Raw genomic sequence first — 17,461 nt, 5'->3', positions numbered from 1 at the left:
TATAATACAGAAGAAGCATATGTTCAACCCAACAGCTGAACAATCTCCTAAGCATATGATTTTTAGACATAAATGCTTGTATATCAAATACGGCTTAATGCAATGGCTTACTTCACTGGGTTTTTTTCTGTTAACATTAAAATTATATTGCCTTTCTCAAACTAAATATGACAGCACACAAAACAGATTACAATATTCAATGTAAAGAATTTCTGTCTATTGTGTTGTCTTCTTTTTCTTCTTCTTTGCACTATTCTTTCTGTTGATAAACCCATTTAGTATGCTGTGCTTTCCTGCGCATTCCAGGATTTATCTTACCTTTAGTCTACTCGTTTTGCTTTCATGTGGCTAGAGATTAAAGGATGATCTTACAGATGTTGTAAATTAGTCAGCAGCAGGCATAATCATTATTAGGCATGTTGCAATAAATGTTTGGAAGTTTTACATATTTTCCAGAGCACAGTTAGTTTAAACCACTGCAGTTTGATGGTTTCACATACAACTTTAAAAATTGAAGCAGGAAATCAGTTTACATTTCTTCAAGAGACCAAAGCCATTGTCAGCTTTAAGGTCATTTTCAAAGTACAGATCCAACAGAAAAAGCTTCATTCAAATAAGTATTTCAGCTTTCTCTTAAAGCTGGTTTAATATACTCCAGGACAAATACATTATCGATTTACTGAAATTTGGAATAGAACAGTTGTCCTATCTCCCAGCCAGGACAGAGTTATACATCAGACCTCACACAGAGCAAATGTTACCACCCTATTTTCCTTGAGCATTCTAAAAGTTAAATAACACTGTACTTGATGTTCAGATAATTGATTGACTCTCATTCCTTAATCTTCCGATTAGCTATTATATGACCAAGATTCATTCCAGAAATTACATGAGGGGGTGAATTCCTGTGGTTAATTCCTGGATAGCAGCTGCTCAGGGGGATTAGGATCCTTTTGTCTTAACTTTGAGGACTGAAATGTTGGCAAGCATTACTTCTCCTGTATCACCAGGCAACGTCAATTACGTTTTCCACAAGAAACAGTAAATTAGCATTGCTATCCTGTAATTTTTTTCCCCTGTTCACAATGTGTTCTGGAGTCTTCCAGCAGAAGTGCAGTTTTCTGTCTGCATCAATGTGGAGTTAATTCAATAAACACACTGAGTTATTTACCTAGTAATACCTCATGTTTACTTGTACTTCTAAACACACTATCATACTGCTACCACAAGAAAGCCTACTGCCTGAGATCAACTCCCTGATGAAAACATCTGAGACTTTTGCAAAGCAGGTGATACTACTGAGTGTATGCAAGAACATTGCCAAGTCTAGTAGTGGTGCACTATCCTGTGGTTGAAACACCAAAACAGGTCATTTCATCCTTACTTTAGGAGAGCTCTCAGCTTCTTGGTGACATAACGTTCTTAAAAAGTAGCAGTTATGGACAGTGCTTTCGATCATCCCCTGTCGGCTTCAGGCTTTGTTCTATTTGGCAGACAGTGACATGACTGAATTATACAGGCCACAGCATCAGAACCACAGTAACGCAAAGTAACAAGGTCAGGATGCCATCGTCCCTTAAGAAAGTCCAGCTAATGCAGAGGATTGCCTCAGCAGTGTCAACTACTGCAAGCATGTAAAGTCTGATCTCTACTACCTGCATTGCAATCCTAGGCAGTATTAAGTTCAACGTTTTATTATTGTGTATTTTGGTTATACTTTGGTTATCATTACATTTTTAGTTCTTGCCTTCAAGGCATTTTCCTTCAGATCTACCATATCTAGAACATCTGAAATTCAAGAAGGAAGATTAAGGTTAACAGTTCTGCTGCTATGCCCAAATGAGCAGTCTACCAAGAAGAGTCTAAACCTTTTCAGGAGAGAAGGGGCTGCCACTGTGGAAAAGAATTCCCCAAAGAATTCAGGACCAATGCAAACCTTTTGCCATACATGCAACATGCAATTAATCGATTACTGTCTTCAAGGTTTAAAAATAAAACAAAGGTAGGGAAACCCTTTCCAAAAGAAGATACGAGACAATTATATTCCCAAGAAGGGTCTGAAGAGAGATACTAAACCATATGTGCCAGATGTTAGTCACATTACTTAATTGCAGGTGTTATGAAGCCAAGGATAGTCTGAGGACAGATAGTCTAAAGAACAGAACATTTAATGCATTTAACAATCCTGGCAAATCTGGAGAAATCGGTTTAGAAGCCAATGGCAGCTCTTCCAGAATAAGTGTAGAAGCCAAACAGTGTTCTTCTTATCAGTGGCTCAGCTTACGCTGCTAAACTTTAGTACATGTTTCAGATGGCCTTTGGACAATGTATATATGGTAAGACTAAATCGTCCTGGAAACGGTTCATCTTCTAAATTAAGGTTCCTTTAAATAGGATTTTGTGTAACTGTACAGGCCATATATTGTGTAATATTTTGAATATCTATCTCTTCAAAACAATGGAGAGTGCATTTCTCTTGTTTGAGGTTTATGTAATTATGGTCCATAAATAAAATGCTGAGTTCAGAACTGTGTTATCGAAGTACTGCATCCTAGAAGAGAGCCGACCTATAAGACAGCTCTACTCAAACATATGAAGAGTCCTCATGCATTGAATAACTTATTTTATCAAAAGCAATTTAGGCAATTCCCTACAATGTTATGTTGCAAGGGAATGACATTCAAAAGTCCTTCTACAAATCAACTCAGAGATACAAACTTTAGCAAAACGGTGTCACTGTTTTCAAATGTGCTGTTTACAAATATTTACAAATTTTACAAAATGCGAATATTTACTGCATTAATATTTCTTAATAGAAGTGTCTTACAGTCTTTGTTTAAAACTGCATTAAACAAATAGCAGAAAGAACCTGAGTTTTGTTTTTGCATTGGATCAGATTCAGTCCCTCTCAACTGAGAACACATTTCCCACTACCCACCATTGGGATGAATGATCAAAAAACAATCAATGTGGTTAACAATAGATTAACAAAGTGCACTGTATTCAAAGACTAATAAAGACGACTATGCTGTTTTCCATTATTTTTCACGATTTGATGACATTGCGCTCCTTAGGCTCCTGTGTTTACTTAAACACATCATCAATCGTGGTTTCGTGCTCCTTCAACTACTATGCATAATATATGCTCTTTTTTTCAGGACAAAGTTACTGTTTCGATATTCAGACAAACAAGATGTTAAAAATTCTACTTTTTCACTTACAAAGTGAAATGTCTGAAAACATGCAGCTTTTCCTACCTCCAAGTAGTTTGCCTCAGAGAAAGCAAAAAGCAGAGCAGGATTTAAAATGTGAAGAAGCCAAGGCACCTGCTGAACTCCACAGCAGCCATTTCAGTAGCCAGACCGGGGTATTGTTCAAGATACACCTATTTAGAAAAGACCACGGTGTAGTTTTCCTGATGTGTTTTGATGGTAGGAGTTTTAGTCTTTAAATGCTTGGACAGGTCACTTTACAAGTTAGGTTTTTAAGTATTTCTCATAAGAGAAGTGGGTAGAAGGCCTGCTGCTGTAGCTTCTCCTTATGTAAATGATCCCTCTAGTTCAGAGACTGCCTACATGATTAAGAGATTGCAGGCATGAGTCCATAAAATAACTCGAGTACTGTTATTCTTATCTGGGAGAGAGAAGCAAGCGCTTAAAATCTCACTGTACTAATGACATATTGCACATTCAATAGTAATAATTTCTGCACTTCCGGAACAGTGACATGAAACATGATGCATTTATACTAACTGTATGGTTCCACTAGCATTATTTATTACATTAGATCATGCAATTTTTTTTTTGTGTAGGATGGGGAAACAGGTCATATGCTTATTTGTTTCTGGTTTGTGGCTTGCAGATACTTTCTGTTACCAACAACACAGAATGTGCGAAGCTACTGGAGGAAATCAAATGTGCACACTGCTCACCTCATGCTCAGAACCTATTCCACTCACCTGAGAAGGGGGAAACACCCGAGAGAGAACTAACTCTTCCCTACCTGTGCAAAGACTATTGTAAAGAATTCTATTATACTTGCAGAGGTCACATACCAGGTAAAACCAATTGAAAAATATGGGGCTAAAGGATGTCTGCTTTGAAATGTTGATGTTGCCTGAGCAGTTACAGATCCAGCTCTTCACTAGGTAAAATCCCTGTTGATATCCAGGGGGGTTTGCCCAAGGAAAGACAGAATGTCTCAGGGTCTTCACCATGGTTGTGTAGTGTAGTGAGGGAAATATTTTGAGCACTTTCTCGCCACCCTTCTATTAAACCCTCCATGAAACCCAGGATTATTTGTTGGCAAAGGCACCTGAAACTATTACCTTTGCTGAAACATTAGCATGCTCATTCAAATCATGTAAACAAGCAGCTGGGCATCCAAAAGGCTATTCTAAATGATCAATAGCTTTAAAATGCAAGAAATAAAGGATGCTGGCTGTTTGCTGTAGACTCTAAAAGCTGATGAGTAAAGTGTTTTTTCTGGTTTTGTTACCCTAGAAACTGATGTTTTTTCCACAGGGTTTGAAGCCCATTGAAATCAAAGGAAGCCATTCGATAGACTTCTGTGATCTCTGAATCACTTCCAACACGCTGTTAACAACCAAATTCTTAACTAACCTAACACTTCCTCACTATAGTCAGTAGAGTTAGCTGGACATAACCAAAACCAGAATTTGACCTGTGTTGTCTAAGCAGTCACCAAATGTGTGCTATCACTTGTAACTATATCAACAAAATAACCACAGAAGATGGTTCTTTTAGAAATACTGTCTTAATACACCCTTATATTAAATAACATCTTTGGTATTCTCAGTAGTAAACTATTTATATGTTTAAGACTGTCATTTTTAAACTATGCTTTTTTCCCTGTCCAAACACTACTTATAAATAATGCCACACAGGAGAAAATAATTGAACTGGTTATGTTTTCTTTTTTTTACTAGCAACACAGACTGGAAAAAACAGTTGATAATGATATGAAAAATGAATTTGTGAATAGTCATTTTTGACATATGAACACAACTCTGTAATATAATATAAACATATTTGAGTAAAGGGGATAGTTTAAGTGGATGAGATTTGGATGAGGGTTTTTTAATTGCATGTGTACAGTGTGTACTTGTTTTCTCTGAAATCCCAAGAGCGCAGGGATTTTTTGCAGCGTACTTTTATTGACTTGAGAAAACATTTTGAATTGACTTACTTTTTCCCTTTACTGTGGTTTAACATGTATCTCAACCCATTCAAATATGAAAATATTATTATTTTCTTTATAAACTAAGAGATGTTTCTAAGGCTTTCTTAAACCAGCTGTTTCTTGCTCTTTATCACGTTCCCCAAAGCAAAGCAGAATAGATCACAGTTGCCAAGACTGCCTGCTGAACAGCGATAACAGATTAGATATTCTAAATGTTTGGCCCGTATAAGAAGTCAGCACAAAGAGTTTTTTTGACGTGAGTTTGTAGCTAGTGCAAATGATTAGCATATTCTGCAGAGCAAGTCCCTCATCGTTGTTTTGTGAAATTCTGTGTTTCTGAGGAAACAATTTGTTTAATTGGAAAAAGTGAAAGAGGGAAAAGGGAGAAAGAAGAGGAAGCAGAGAGAGGGAGAGAATGAGAAAGAGCTGAGCAGCACAGGAGCTATAGCCACAGGAACCTCACTCCTCAGATCAACATATGTGGTGACGAATGACAAATTTATTTTTCTACAAAGTTTGTGTATATGTAAAACTGCTGAAGTGCATCAAGATGTCAAGTGCTTTTTGTGACCACCCAGGTTGCCTTGAAAGATAACCAGATGAAAGCATAACTTTAGCACTGGGCAGAGCACTGTGCTTTGCAGGAAAAGAGCTTACATACTTTAGCGTCCGTTAAAATAGGATTTTTCCTACATCAATCAGATGCTAATAATCATTCTAAATACTTGTTCTGAAAGTGGGTTGTACTAACAAAAAGTTGTTGCTTACTTACATCCACCAACAGGGTTAATTTGGTGACTTGACTGGTACATACGGTTGTTGATACCCATACTAGCACTTCCTGAAGGTATTAATTAAGTAAAATTCAGGTCCCTCTTTTTGAGAAGATGGCCTACAGGACTTTAATATAGCTCAACAGTCTTATACGTTCTAAGATATAAATAATTAAAATAACAACTTATTTGGGTTTTCCATCTTACTTGTGAGACCTGTATATCCATAATAATTTTTATTGCAAAAGAAAGAAAAAAATAGAATATGTGGAAGCTAAGTTTTCAGCTTAGCCTGGAGGGTTAAACAGAGAGTTGGAGATTAACAGGCCCCTAAACCCAAGGTCTCTTGCAATGATTCACTGTGCAATTGTTAAAAACTCAAATAATTACTCTTGCTCCATTAAGGAGCGCTAATTGTTTCTGAACACCAATACAAAGGAGTTTAAGGAAATTGCCAACTACAAAAATAATTTTATCCCTTAAGTCCTGCACAAATGAGAAATATTATTAGTGATTTAAGATAGAAAGCATCTGTTCTGGAATTGAAATTTTAGTGGTACATATTAAAGAAAAAGACTGGGCAATTATACATCAGTTTTTTTCATGACTTAGCTCCAGAAATTGATTTATTGTTCTGTCTCCTTTTTCAAAGATGAAAACTCTAGCAGATCCTTGGTTAACTCTTTTAAAGACAGCAGTTTGCCCACCAGTTATGACTGTATCAGAACTTCCTCTGATAAAGACAGACTTCTTTAGGAATATCCAGAGAAAAAGTGGACCCGATTCTTTATTCAAACACAGTAATAACAATAGCTGTTAGGATTGTATGGATATGTTAGCCAGGAGGGTGGAACGTTTCACAAAGCCTGTGAGATTAGAACTTCACTGCTTCATCCCAGTTGACTGTTGTCATTATTTCTCATCTGATCTTTATTGTAAGCCTCAGTTTAAGTGATTACTGATGGAGACACTGGAGTTAAATGACTTAATGAAGTATTTTCAATCAATATGAAATACAAGTTTTCCAAGGTCATAAGAGAAGGCTGTCTAATATTTCTTATTAATTTAGCTACTAGAGAATGGCACGGTTGATTCTACCTTTAGGCATGAGGGGAAACTTGATTCATGCCAGTGGAAGTGTGATATATTCTAAGGAACAAAACTCTGCCCCAGCCACGGTGCGTTCTGCCATCCAAGGATGTGGGACAGATTTTGAACTATGTGCTCTCCATTATTTTCATTTGAAGAAATGGGTTCTAGATGATTGTGGGTGAATTCAGACCCAGATCTGAATCCAGGCATTACCAGAACAGATGCTTGATAAGAATTTTTAATGCCAAAGAGGGGCACCCCAATCCAAAGTGCTGGAAATCTAAGAAATTCTGCAACCCATACAACATTATCAGAAGTTCTGACATAGTCAACTAATAGTCACAATCAACATAGTCAACTTGCAGAAAAATAGTAGTGGCTCATAATGTTGCTACTGCTAACAAGAGCATCAAGGGGATTAACCTGTGTGCAGGTATGTGCAATATGTGAGTACAAGAAGAGGGCCACTACTCAATCTAAAACCAGTAGGAAATTATGTGAGCTACCACCGAACATCTTACATTTTTAAACAATCAGTCTGGAATTACCTCTTTCATTTAGTTTTCACTGAGAGTTCAGAAGAGAGAGGAGAATGTGGGGGTTTTGTGAACAAATTCACACCTATCTGTCAAAAGTACAAATCAGAAAAAAAAAGAAAAAAACCCAACAACCTACACCAAAACCAGGAAAATGCTTCTTTGACATGATACTGAACTGTATGCTTAAGATCATAGCAGGAGTAAAGCAGGTGATCCTGACTTCCAGATGCTGTCTAAACCAGTATAGGTCTACTCAGATGAGTGGATGATATTCAATCCTGTGTGCAGTGCAAACAAGGGAGTGAACAGAAACTTGGCTTGCTGTAAAGACCGGGACAAATGCTACCAGGACATTTGAATTATATATCAAAGAGAAGAGGCAGGGGGGTGGGTTAGCCGGGAATCCAGCAAAGTGGAATTTGGTGAAGGTGGTATAAAAAGGAAGATACAAGGTGAGGAATAACTGACCACAAGTATGAGTGGAGAGAGGAGGTGAGGATCAGCTGAGAGCAGGAGTTTTCCTTTGAAAAGGCTTGATATCATGCAACATATTCCTACAGTTTTTTATAAGGATGAACACAGAGAGCCTTCACTGTAACTGCCTTAACTGAAAAGTCTGTAGTTTTGGAAGACAGAAAGTTTCAAAAGCATAGAAATGTAAGCCTGTGCAAAACCTGACACATGCAACACTTAAACATTATGTTTTATCTTCCTTTGTGATTTCAGTTTTCATTGTTAACACGGGCGCTGCTCTGTCAACACATACACAGCTGGTAGGAAATTTGTAATGATATGTATAAGTCTTTCAAAATATAGTAAGTGCAGAAATTCACACAGGACCAAATGTTGCAGTCCGTATTAGGCATAATTCTCATAGAGGAGAGTGACAGAGCTGCATTTGAATAAAATCCGACTGAGCAAAATGATCTTTTTTTTTTCTCTCCAAACAATTTTACTGCATAGGGGTGCTTGGCAGGGACCATTCTTCTGGACACTGTACGAACACTGAACAAAATGGCAAACTCTACACTAAAGACCTTACAATCTAAGCATGATAAATAAAACATTAAATGGCTACAAGCAGATAAGAGAGTAGAAGCAAATACTTCTCTGTCTTCGTTGAAGCTGTTAGTATGTTGAATCTAACATACATAACACAAGCAGATTTCTTTTTTTTTTTTTTTTTTGTAAATTACTGTGTTTTTTGTAGAACAAAATTCCATCCCTAATACACAGGTGAAACTGTCTTTAGAGAGGTTACATTTCTTTCAGTAACACAACATTTTAGAAATTTACTGACTGATTTTCATAGTTTAATTCAAACCCAATTTTTTACTAGCATTTCTAAGGAAAAGAGAACATAAGCCTTATCCTTTGTTGGAACCTGCTGATGGGTTTGCTAAATACCAAGAGGCAACTGCAGTGCAACATGTACTTAAGTGCGCGATGAAATATTTCTTAGGGAAAAAAGATTTGTCTTACATATAAGAAAAGGCATTGCATAATGCACTAATCAAGACAGTTTATGTCCATTATTATTTGAAATTAATATGTACTGAGTAAACAATAGGATCATAATATGCTCTCAGTTCTTCTGATTAAAGATAACATTCAAGCCAAGAGTAGTTTATCTTTAGTAAATAGTAGATGGAATACTTCGAAAATTCTAGAAATGCTTAGAAATTCTACACCTCTAATTTGCTATTACATTTTCTTGAATGACCCACTGTGCCTAGAGAAATAAACTATTAAAGAAAAAACTCTGTATTCTTAAGTCAAATAATTCAACAGCAAGATTTTAGATTACCTTTGATTTTGGCATTGTATCTACAAGCCTTGGAATACTACTCTGTGATTATATCAGAGTTCCTCTTCGGTTGTTCCACTTGAAATTATATCTCCCATTTTCTCCAAATAACTACTATAAATTAAAACCAGCTCCTCAGAGATGATATTTACTGAAGCTCCAAATCATGGTAATTAAACTTTTACACCACAACACTCTACCATGTGTTTCCAGATACTATTTTATAGAAACCAAGGGCGGGCTTTGTCGTGTTATTTTTCCAATATTTTTCAAGGAAGATGCATATGAAAAGTATAGTTGGGTGGGAAAGGCTTTCCACTCCACAAAAATTCTGGGATCTAAAAAATTTTCCTATTCCACATAAGGAAGAAATTGAACTCTTTCGAAATTTTCCATGAAGAAAGCCACAGAGAGACCACCCCAGGATAGCTAATAAAGTCGTTGTTAGGACATTTACTTGGGAAATGGGAGACTTAGGGTCAAACTCTTGCCTGACAGATGAGGGGCATTGACCTGAATATTCCTCTTCCTAATGAAACACCCTAATTGCAAGACATTGAAGTATAGTGATACAAGGTTTACTGTCTGTTTCTCTCTTTTTCATTTAGACCAGAAGTTTGATTCTGGACCAGAAACATCATGTTAACTAAATTTTGTCAAAACTGATAATGTTTCTGAAAAAGCTTTGCTTTTAAGGAATTGGCATTTTCCAACGAGACACAGCTGTCCCTGATCAGCTCTTACTGTACGTTGTAAGCCAGAGGCTTTATGGCCAGGATCTATGGATTACTGCATTATTCACAAGTGGTAAAGCCATGCATAAATTAGGCCTCTAATTCCAATTAAGTGCTAATTCTATGTATCCGATGAGTTATGTCCTGGACCATAGTACATCCTAACACATTATGCCAATAATGCAAAGAGGAATGAAGGTAGCAACTTAAGGCATATTATGTTAACAACGTTCTATAAAATAGTACATGTATAACTAGCCAAATTCTATCATCTTAGTTTTAACACTAATAATTAAAAACTGGATAGAAATGACTAGAAATAGGTTTGCAGACAGAAACAGGTAATTTTGCTGTCATTAAACGTAATGCAGTATCAGTAGTGGCAGGGTTTTTCCTCAGAGGCTCTCATTTACCAACTTCTTATTTCCCTGGATCCTCAAACCCCTTCCCATTTTGACCTAAAACCTAAAGACCGCCTTTCATCCAAGCCAGCTTAAAGCCAGCGCCAATGCAGCTTGAGAGATATCCCCTTTTCAGGGGACGGGGGCTGAGGACACAGACCTCACCGTAGGACACTGTGTTCACCCGCTCTAACGCTTGGAATCAACCGGAGGCCTACCCGTATGTCAGCACGATGCAGTCCTCAGCAGCGCTTCTCGCATTCTGAGGCAGCTAATTATTCACCTCTCCTTTGCTGCCAGAATTCCACAAAGTCTCTGCTGCGTGTCTTTTACCAAAGTCTTCACTGAAATTTTTACTACAACAAGACACTTAAAAAAAAGTTAAATGAAAGCAGCTCAAGCTATTTTACAGCAGATACTACACTTGATTAATAGGGTTAAATTCAGGGAAAAGCATATCACAGCCTCAGCTCTGAACTTTGTCTCTTAATGTTTTCATGAGTGAACTGTAGAGTCATTTTGGATTAATTTGTATTTTTATTTAAGTACACTGAAAATAAGGTTTAATAGAATAAACTATAAAAGGTAATAGTTTGTATTTATTCAGAGCAGGCCTTTTTTGCAGATAGCACTTTGTTTAAAATGACTTCTTTTTCCACTCAATATATAATCTATTTAAAGATTCGTTTGACAGCACAAAACTGCAAACATGACAACACACTAAATATTTGTATGCTCTTTTGCATTTTTAAGGTTTTCTCCAAACTACAGCTGATGAGTTTTGCTTTTACTATGCAAGAAAAGATGGTGGTGTATGCTTTCCAGATTTTCCAAGAAAACAAGTGCGAGGGCCAGCTTCTAACTCCCTGGACCACATGGAAGAATACGACAAAGAGGAAGAGATCAGCAGGTTCATAAAGATAAATGCTGTTTAATCTGAAAAAAAAACCTTAGCAAAGCCTGTGGTTTTCACAGTGAAACAGCTCAGTGTGTGCTTATGCTCAGCAGCTGTGTTTTCCAGATGTTACTTTCTTTTGCTGCTGCTAGTGTACATCAAAAGAGAAAGTTACATTAGTGTCAAAATTTCAGTACCATTTGATATTTGCATTGCTGAAAAGGTGTTAGAATCCGGGTTTGATCCACCCTGTGGATCACATGGAGTTCTAGGAAGTCATTTCTACCTGAATTTAATATTACTAAACAACTACAGTAAGTTTATTAGTAAAATACTTATTTCATTATTTTTAATTTATTTCACTCATTTATTTTTCTTTGTGAAAATAATTAAATTAGATTCTTCCATCATAAGTCATTATTTTTAAATGGCGTTTAGAGGCCAAATTTTGTCAAATTGCTAGAATTTACTATTTATTGTACGGTAGAAATTTTGTCTTTATAAACTGTTCTCTTTCTTTACCAAATTTTTTCTCTCCTATTCCTTTAAATTTCAGATCTAAGATGAATTAATTTTCTGTCTTGAATACAAACCAAATTTTGCTCAAATGAAGTTCAAATTGATTTTCTGCTGTATTAGCTGCTTGCATACATTCAAGGAAATAATTTATTCTGGATTGTATAAGTGTGTTTTTAATATCACTCCAGAACAATAATTTTATCTTTTAGGGACATTGTTGTGTCATGGTTACAAGAAAGAAGAAATTTCTCACTATTTTTTTAAATTTTTTTAGAAAACACAAGCACAACTGCTTCTGTATTCAGGAGGTTGTGAGTGGACTAAGGCAGCCTGTCGGAGCAGTACATTGCGGGGATGGATCCCATCGCCTCTTTATTCTTGAGAAAGAAGGATATGTGAAGATTTTCAGTCCTGAAGGAGACATACTCAAAGAACCTTTTCTGGATATACACAAGCTAGTTCAAAGTGGAATAAAGGTTGGATTTTATGCTTATCTCTACCTGTTTAAATTTTAGCCCGTATAAGGGGGAAAAGGGATGAAATGTTTTTTCAGAAATTATTTTAATTTAAGTTATAAAAGAGAAGAGCCATGACAACAGATGCTGCAGTTCTATCTGGCAAAGAAGTAAAAACTTCCTTGTTTCAGGAAGGGAAAACAGCGCTTCATATAACAACCATCATAATATTTTTCTCTTTCCCTTAATTTTCCCCTCACTTTAAATTCAGAAGAAACTATCCAACATCAGCATCCCACAACATTTTCTTTATATTTTCATTCTTTGGGTTCATTTTCACTCCACTGAATCCAGCCAAGTGTTGCTGCGATTCCAGTGGGAGCTCAGGGCCTCTCCTGCCCTGCGGGTGCTCAGCAATGCCCCAGGAGCTGGACGCAGGAGGGGGCCTGGGAGTGCTCAGGGACCCCAGGAAAGGGGCAGTGGAGCTTAACCTCAAATGTGGCACAAGCTGCCCTTGGTGGGAGGCTGCTTTAAAACGGCATGTATTTGAGATGCACGTAAAAAGGGACTGACCCTCTAAATTCAGATATGCGGGTGGGCTGGTGCAACAGCTTTCATTGTGTTTAATGGGAAGACTTCCATGGTCAGGGGAGTGAATGGTGGGTGAGTGGGCACTGATGGGAATACACTGGAGGGTAGAGGTAAGAAATTACGTCTAGGTATCGGGTAAGTACTTAAGTCTGTCGGGCGATATTTTGCTTTAGAAATGTCGTAAGTGTTGTCCCATGTTGATTTTTGGTCACGTTTTAGAGTGGTAATGCAAGTAAAATCTAGATATATAAAGCAAATTTAAATTTTAATCAGGTTTTGCATAGAACAGTCAGGACTATATATTAGAAAGCCTTCATGGATGAAAGATATACTGACATACTCTTGAGAGAATAATCATAAATAGTAATTGTGACAACCTATGTTGATTCAAAATTCATCGCACATACTAACTAAATATTTTGTATTTCAGCTATAAGGGCAATAAGCCAATTAAGATAGTCTTTTTCTGAGAGGAAGATGGTTTTGGTTTGCGTTAGAGAGAGAAAAATGAAATACTTTACACCTTTTTCAGGAAAATAGCCATTTATATGATTCTGTTATTTCCTGAACACTTCCTTTTCTGCCTCTGTAGGTAACCACTACGTTCAATACACAAAAACAGAAGGGACTTCTCAGGGGTATTTTTGAACATCAGTCTAAGGCTGGTTTATATTTCTGAACCGGAAATTCTGATAGCTTGTACTTGTGAAAAACTGACACTGAAAATTTCCACAGAACTGCTATCAGTCCCAAACAAACCTTCCTTGAGGAAACTTTTACAGCTGGAAATTAGAGGCAAGACTAAATGGGAAACTGATTTTCCATGCTTCTGAATAAGCAACAGCCTGCTTGATAAGACTCTCAACAGCTACCCTCTGATTCAGATTCAACTTTTAGTTCTGTTTTAAATCAGTGATGTGATCTTTTTAGTCTTTACTACCCTAACCATCATATAGTACTCTAAACTGGACCTGTTTCAACTATAACATTTTGTGTAAATAAGTTGATGTTCTCTAAGCTACAAAGTCTAATTCAATTCCGTGAGATAACAGTCCAGTGACTGAGGGTAATTGTATTGCAGTGTTTAATGCAGGCTGGCAAGAACGGGGGCTTTATGTACTTCACAGGTAAGGAGAAAGGGAATGTGCCTAGAAGCAATACTCCAGCTCTTAAATAGAAAGGGGAAAGAATTTGAGGAATGAGTATATTATAGAAAATAATAAATAAATAGAATAAAACAAAACTCACATAATCCAAGTGGTAGCTTTAAAGCAAGGGGGTTTAAAACATTTTTACGTTTATCCCCTGCAGTCTGATTCCTATAATCATTGCCCATGGTCTTTTACTTATAAGGATGGGAGATCACTGTGAGAACAGTAGCAATTATTCCATGAAAATAGACTACTTGAAGGGTATTTGATTTGACTTAGTTGTTGTACACTGTAAAACTAGAAATCAGTAATGGAGAATACTATGTGGATAGATAATTTTCCAGCAGGCAGTGCAGATACTGTACAGCCAGCAAGTAAAAAAACCCTGACACTATCTAAAATACTGCATCCACAAGGAAAGTGCGAGAAGCGCCGAATGTGTTCTCTGTGCCTACTCAAGAAATGCTTGGAGCGTCAGATATATTAATTTGAATGTATACATTTTGCTTGATGTGCCTGATTCTTCTTATATAGTGGTATATGTGAAAAAGTAAAATGAAATCAACGAAATTTCAGTTGTCCCTGATCAACATTAGGTCTCTGTATTCCAGCGAAGTGTTTTGCCAAGGTAACATGTTGCCTTTTTTGAGTCCCCTGTTCATTTACACAGATTCGTAGATGTTAACCCAAGCATCTAGTCAATTCCTGTATAACTCATCCATATAATGTTACTCTTGAATTAGCACAGAGACTCTTCATTGAAGTAAACAAAAACTGTTCACCTTTTCCAACCTAGGAGCAATGGTAGCCAGAAAGGGCAAACAATTTTTTTTCCCTAAAAGTAAGTGTAAAATTTTTGTCTCTTATACCCAAGTGTCTGAAAATAGAATTTTCTCTTAATTTCTTTTCTGTATCCGAAATATGAACAAATACTTAACTCTAGTGACAATAGCAAAACTATTTTTTCAAACTTTGACAGATATATGTTGTATCAAGTAAAAAAAAATAAATTATGCAGCTATGGTTGAATGACAGGTAATTTGCATTGATGCCTCTAAAAAGCATTTTGGACAGCTATCCCAATAAGATATTTTTAATGTTGATAGATAGAATGAAATAGCGGTCATTGATTTTCTCTCTTTTTCTACTGTGAAGAGGAAATTTAGGAGTGATAAATTGTTACATTGTCACAAAGCAGCAAATCTGTTGCATGATGATTTTCCAAAGAATATACTTAAAACTGCCTGGAGGCTGATATAACCAAGAAACAGAAGCGACTTATTTCCTTCACAAAGATACTCCTGAACTTTAGTTCTGATCTCACTAACAACATTTTCACTCATCACAGCACTGACAGTCAGACAAGGAGGAAAACACTGTACAAAAACAGAGGAGGAGAGGTGACTGCATTATATAGCAATCACCCATGATACCCTCCTAAGAAGATGCTGTTTTGTTCCTCTAATAGAACTAATGGTCCCTGTGTGGATGAAATTCGTTTGGAGGCCCTAACATTGCTGTGAGCAAGCTTGTAGGGTTTCTTCACTGTTCCTGCTAACTTAAGCACATAAATAGGATTATTTGGAGCTGCTTCTTGTCAGTCACTCCTGTGAAGGTCTGTAGATATAAATGGAAATCAAGAAGAGTGGTACAACATGATGCATATGTTTTATTTGTCCATTGGCTTTTAATGTTTCTTGAAGTCATTGAGGTCTCTGCTTGAAAATTGTTTCTGCGGTAAAATCTACTGACAGTTATGTGATTTAATTTTAAGGAGTTCTAATGAAAGAGAAGAGGTGGTAATTTTATATGCAGCCAGTATCTCAGAAGGAATTAGCACAAGCTTGTAGAAGTATTTCATAACAGAGAGAGATGCCATGAATGGATGATGGTAACTTGTGCTTCCTGGAAGCCCTACTCAAGAGGAAATTGAAGGATTCTTGAAGGTTAAATAATAATAAAAAACCAGCTCTGAAGAACTTGAGAAACAGTTTTTCTCTGCACATCTCCCAATTTCTAATTCTCTTTGACAGCACGATTAGCAGGAATACTTTTGGTATTCGATTTTTCAACTTAGTTTTTGGAAGCCATGAATGTATCTTAATGAAGGAGTTGCTAATTCAACATCAGTGGCCCTCTCCAATGTATTTTATGTCACACTGGCTACATAAGTATTGCAGTATGTGTGCATACTTATCCTTTTCTTCCCTATCTCAAGAATGTGGTGAAAAGAAGGAAGCTGTGTGCCTTGGTCTTGGCCCAAAGTTGAGTAAGGATATGAGTGAGACATGCACCTGGAACTCAAATCTAGGACATGCACCTGGGCTCAAGTATTTAGGGATATATAGCCAGCCCAGCGTAGTGGAGAAAATACTGATTCCATCACCTGTGCCTATTAATATTACTAAGTACCCTGAGTATGTGGCATGTGTGTAGAAGAAAAGAATAAGCATTTACCAGAAAAAAAACAAACCACCAAAACTAGAAGTCTGCTTCCCTGTTCTGGTGATTTACTGCTCCATTATGTTGTGGTGAAGAGAGCTGTTAGTCACAGAGCAACATTTTACAGTTGTTCCTTCGAAGTTATGTAGCAAAGACAATTTTTTAATGAAAATACTAGTCCCCATTTTTCCTTGCGGACTGATTTTCACTACCATTATTTTCTTTTTGTTTTAAACTACTGCCAAGTAGAAGAGCGGCAGAAAGTTTAAATGAGAAGCTATTGAACTGGTAATACTTTGATTTCACTGATGTTTAAGAACTTAATTATCAAGAAAAAATAGTCCTGATGTATCTGAATGTATTGTTAAAAAATCAGGCAAAATAATTAAATGCTTTAAAAGTATCGGGCAACTATAATTCTATCCCATAATGCACTCAGCAGAAAAAAAAAAAAGGATCAAAACATTCTAAATACTTGAATTTAATGATTTCTTGAGAGGTAGCAGTGCTGAATATATTATTACAAGATCAGTCACCTTGTACTCAAGATTGTATGTAACTTACACAAAAATGCTGAATGTGGTAGCAGTTCTCCAAATTTCCTTACTCTGGTGGCTGTATTTTATCATACTAACTGTATTATTTCCTAAGATTTGGAAACCTTTAGATTAGTAGCAGCCATTATAAAATGTAACACAACCTATTACATCAATTTTCACTCACTCTTTTGTCTCCTGAGCCCAAAAACATGTATTGTCTAATATATATTGTTGAGAAAGGAAGGCATCAAGGTATGATTTGGCAACAACAAAAAAGGAAGAGCCTACCACTTCTCTTGGGAGTTAAGTCCTATAATCACA

General features: G+C 36.6%; 1 protein-coding gene across 1 annotated transcript in view; it reads left to right on the top strand.

The window, feature by feature from the left end:
* The window catches only part of LOC119152090 (hedgehog interacting protein), an 80,667-nt gene that overhangs the window by 3,933 nt on the left and 59,273 nt on the right, over window positions 1-17,461 (top strand). The window contains exons 2-4 of the mRNA XM_037396832.1: window positions 3,862-4,057; window positions 11,302-11,458; window positions 12,237-12,438. Coding sequence (XP_037252729.1) covers window positions 3,862-4,057; window positions 11,302-11,458; window positions 12,237-12,438 — 555 coding nt within the window. The remainder of the gene's footprint in view (window positions 1-3,861; window positions 4,058-11,301; window positions 11,459-12,236; window positions 12,439-17,461) is intronic.

The sequence above is a fragment of the Falco rusticolus genome, chromosome 1 (assembly GCF_015220075.1).
Source record: "Falco rusticolus isolate bFalRus1 chromosome 1, bFalRus1.pri, whole genome shotgun sequence".
Taxonomy (NCBI): domain Eukaryota; kingdom Metazoa; phylum Chordata; class Aves; order Falconiformes; family Falconidae; genus Falco; species Falco rusticolus.
Note: the sequence above shows the minus strand (reverse complement) of the source record. Positions and strands in the feature narration are given on the sequence as shown.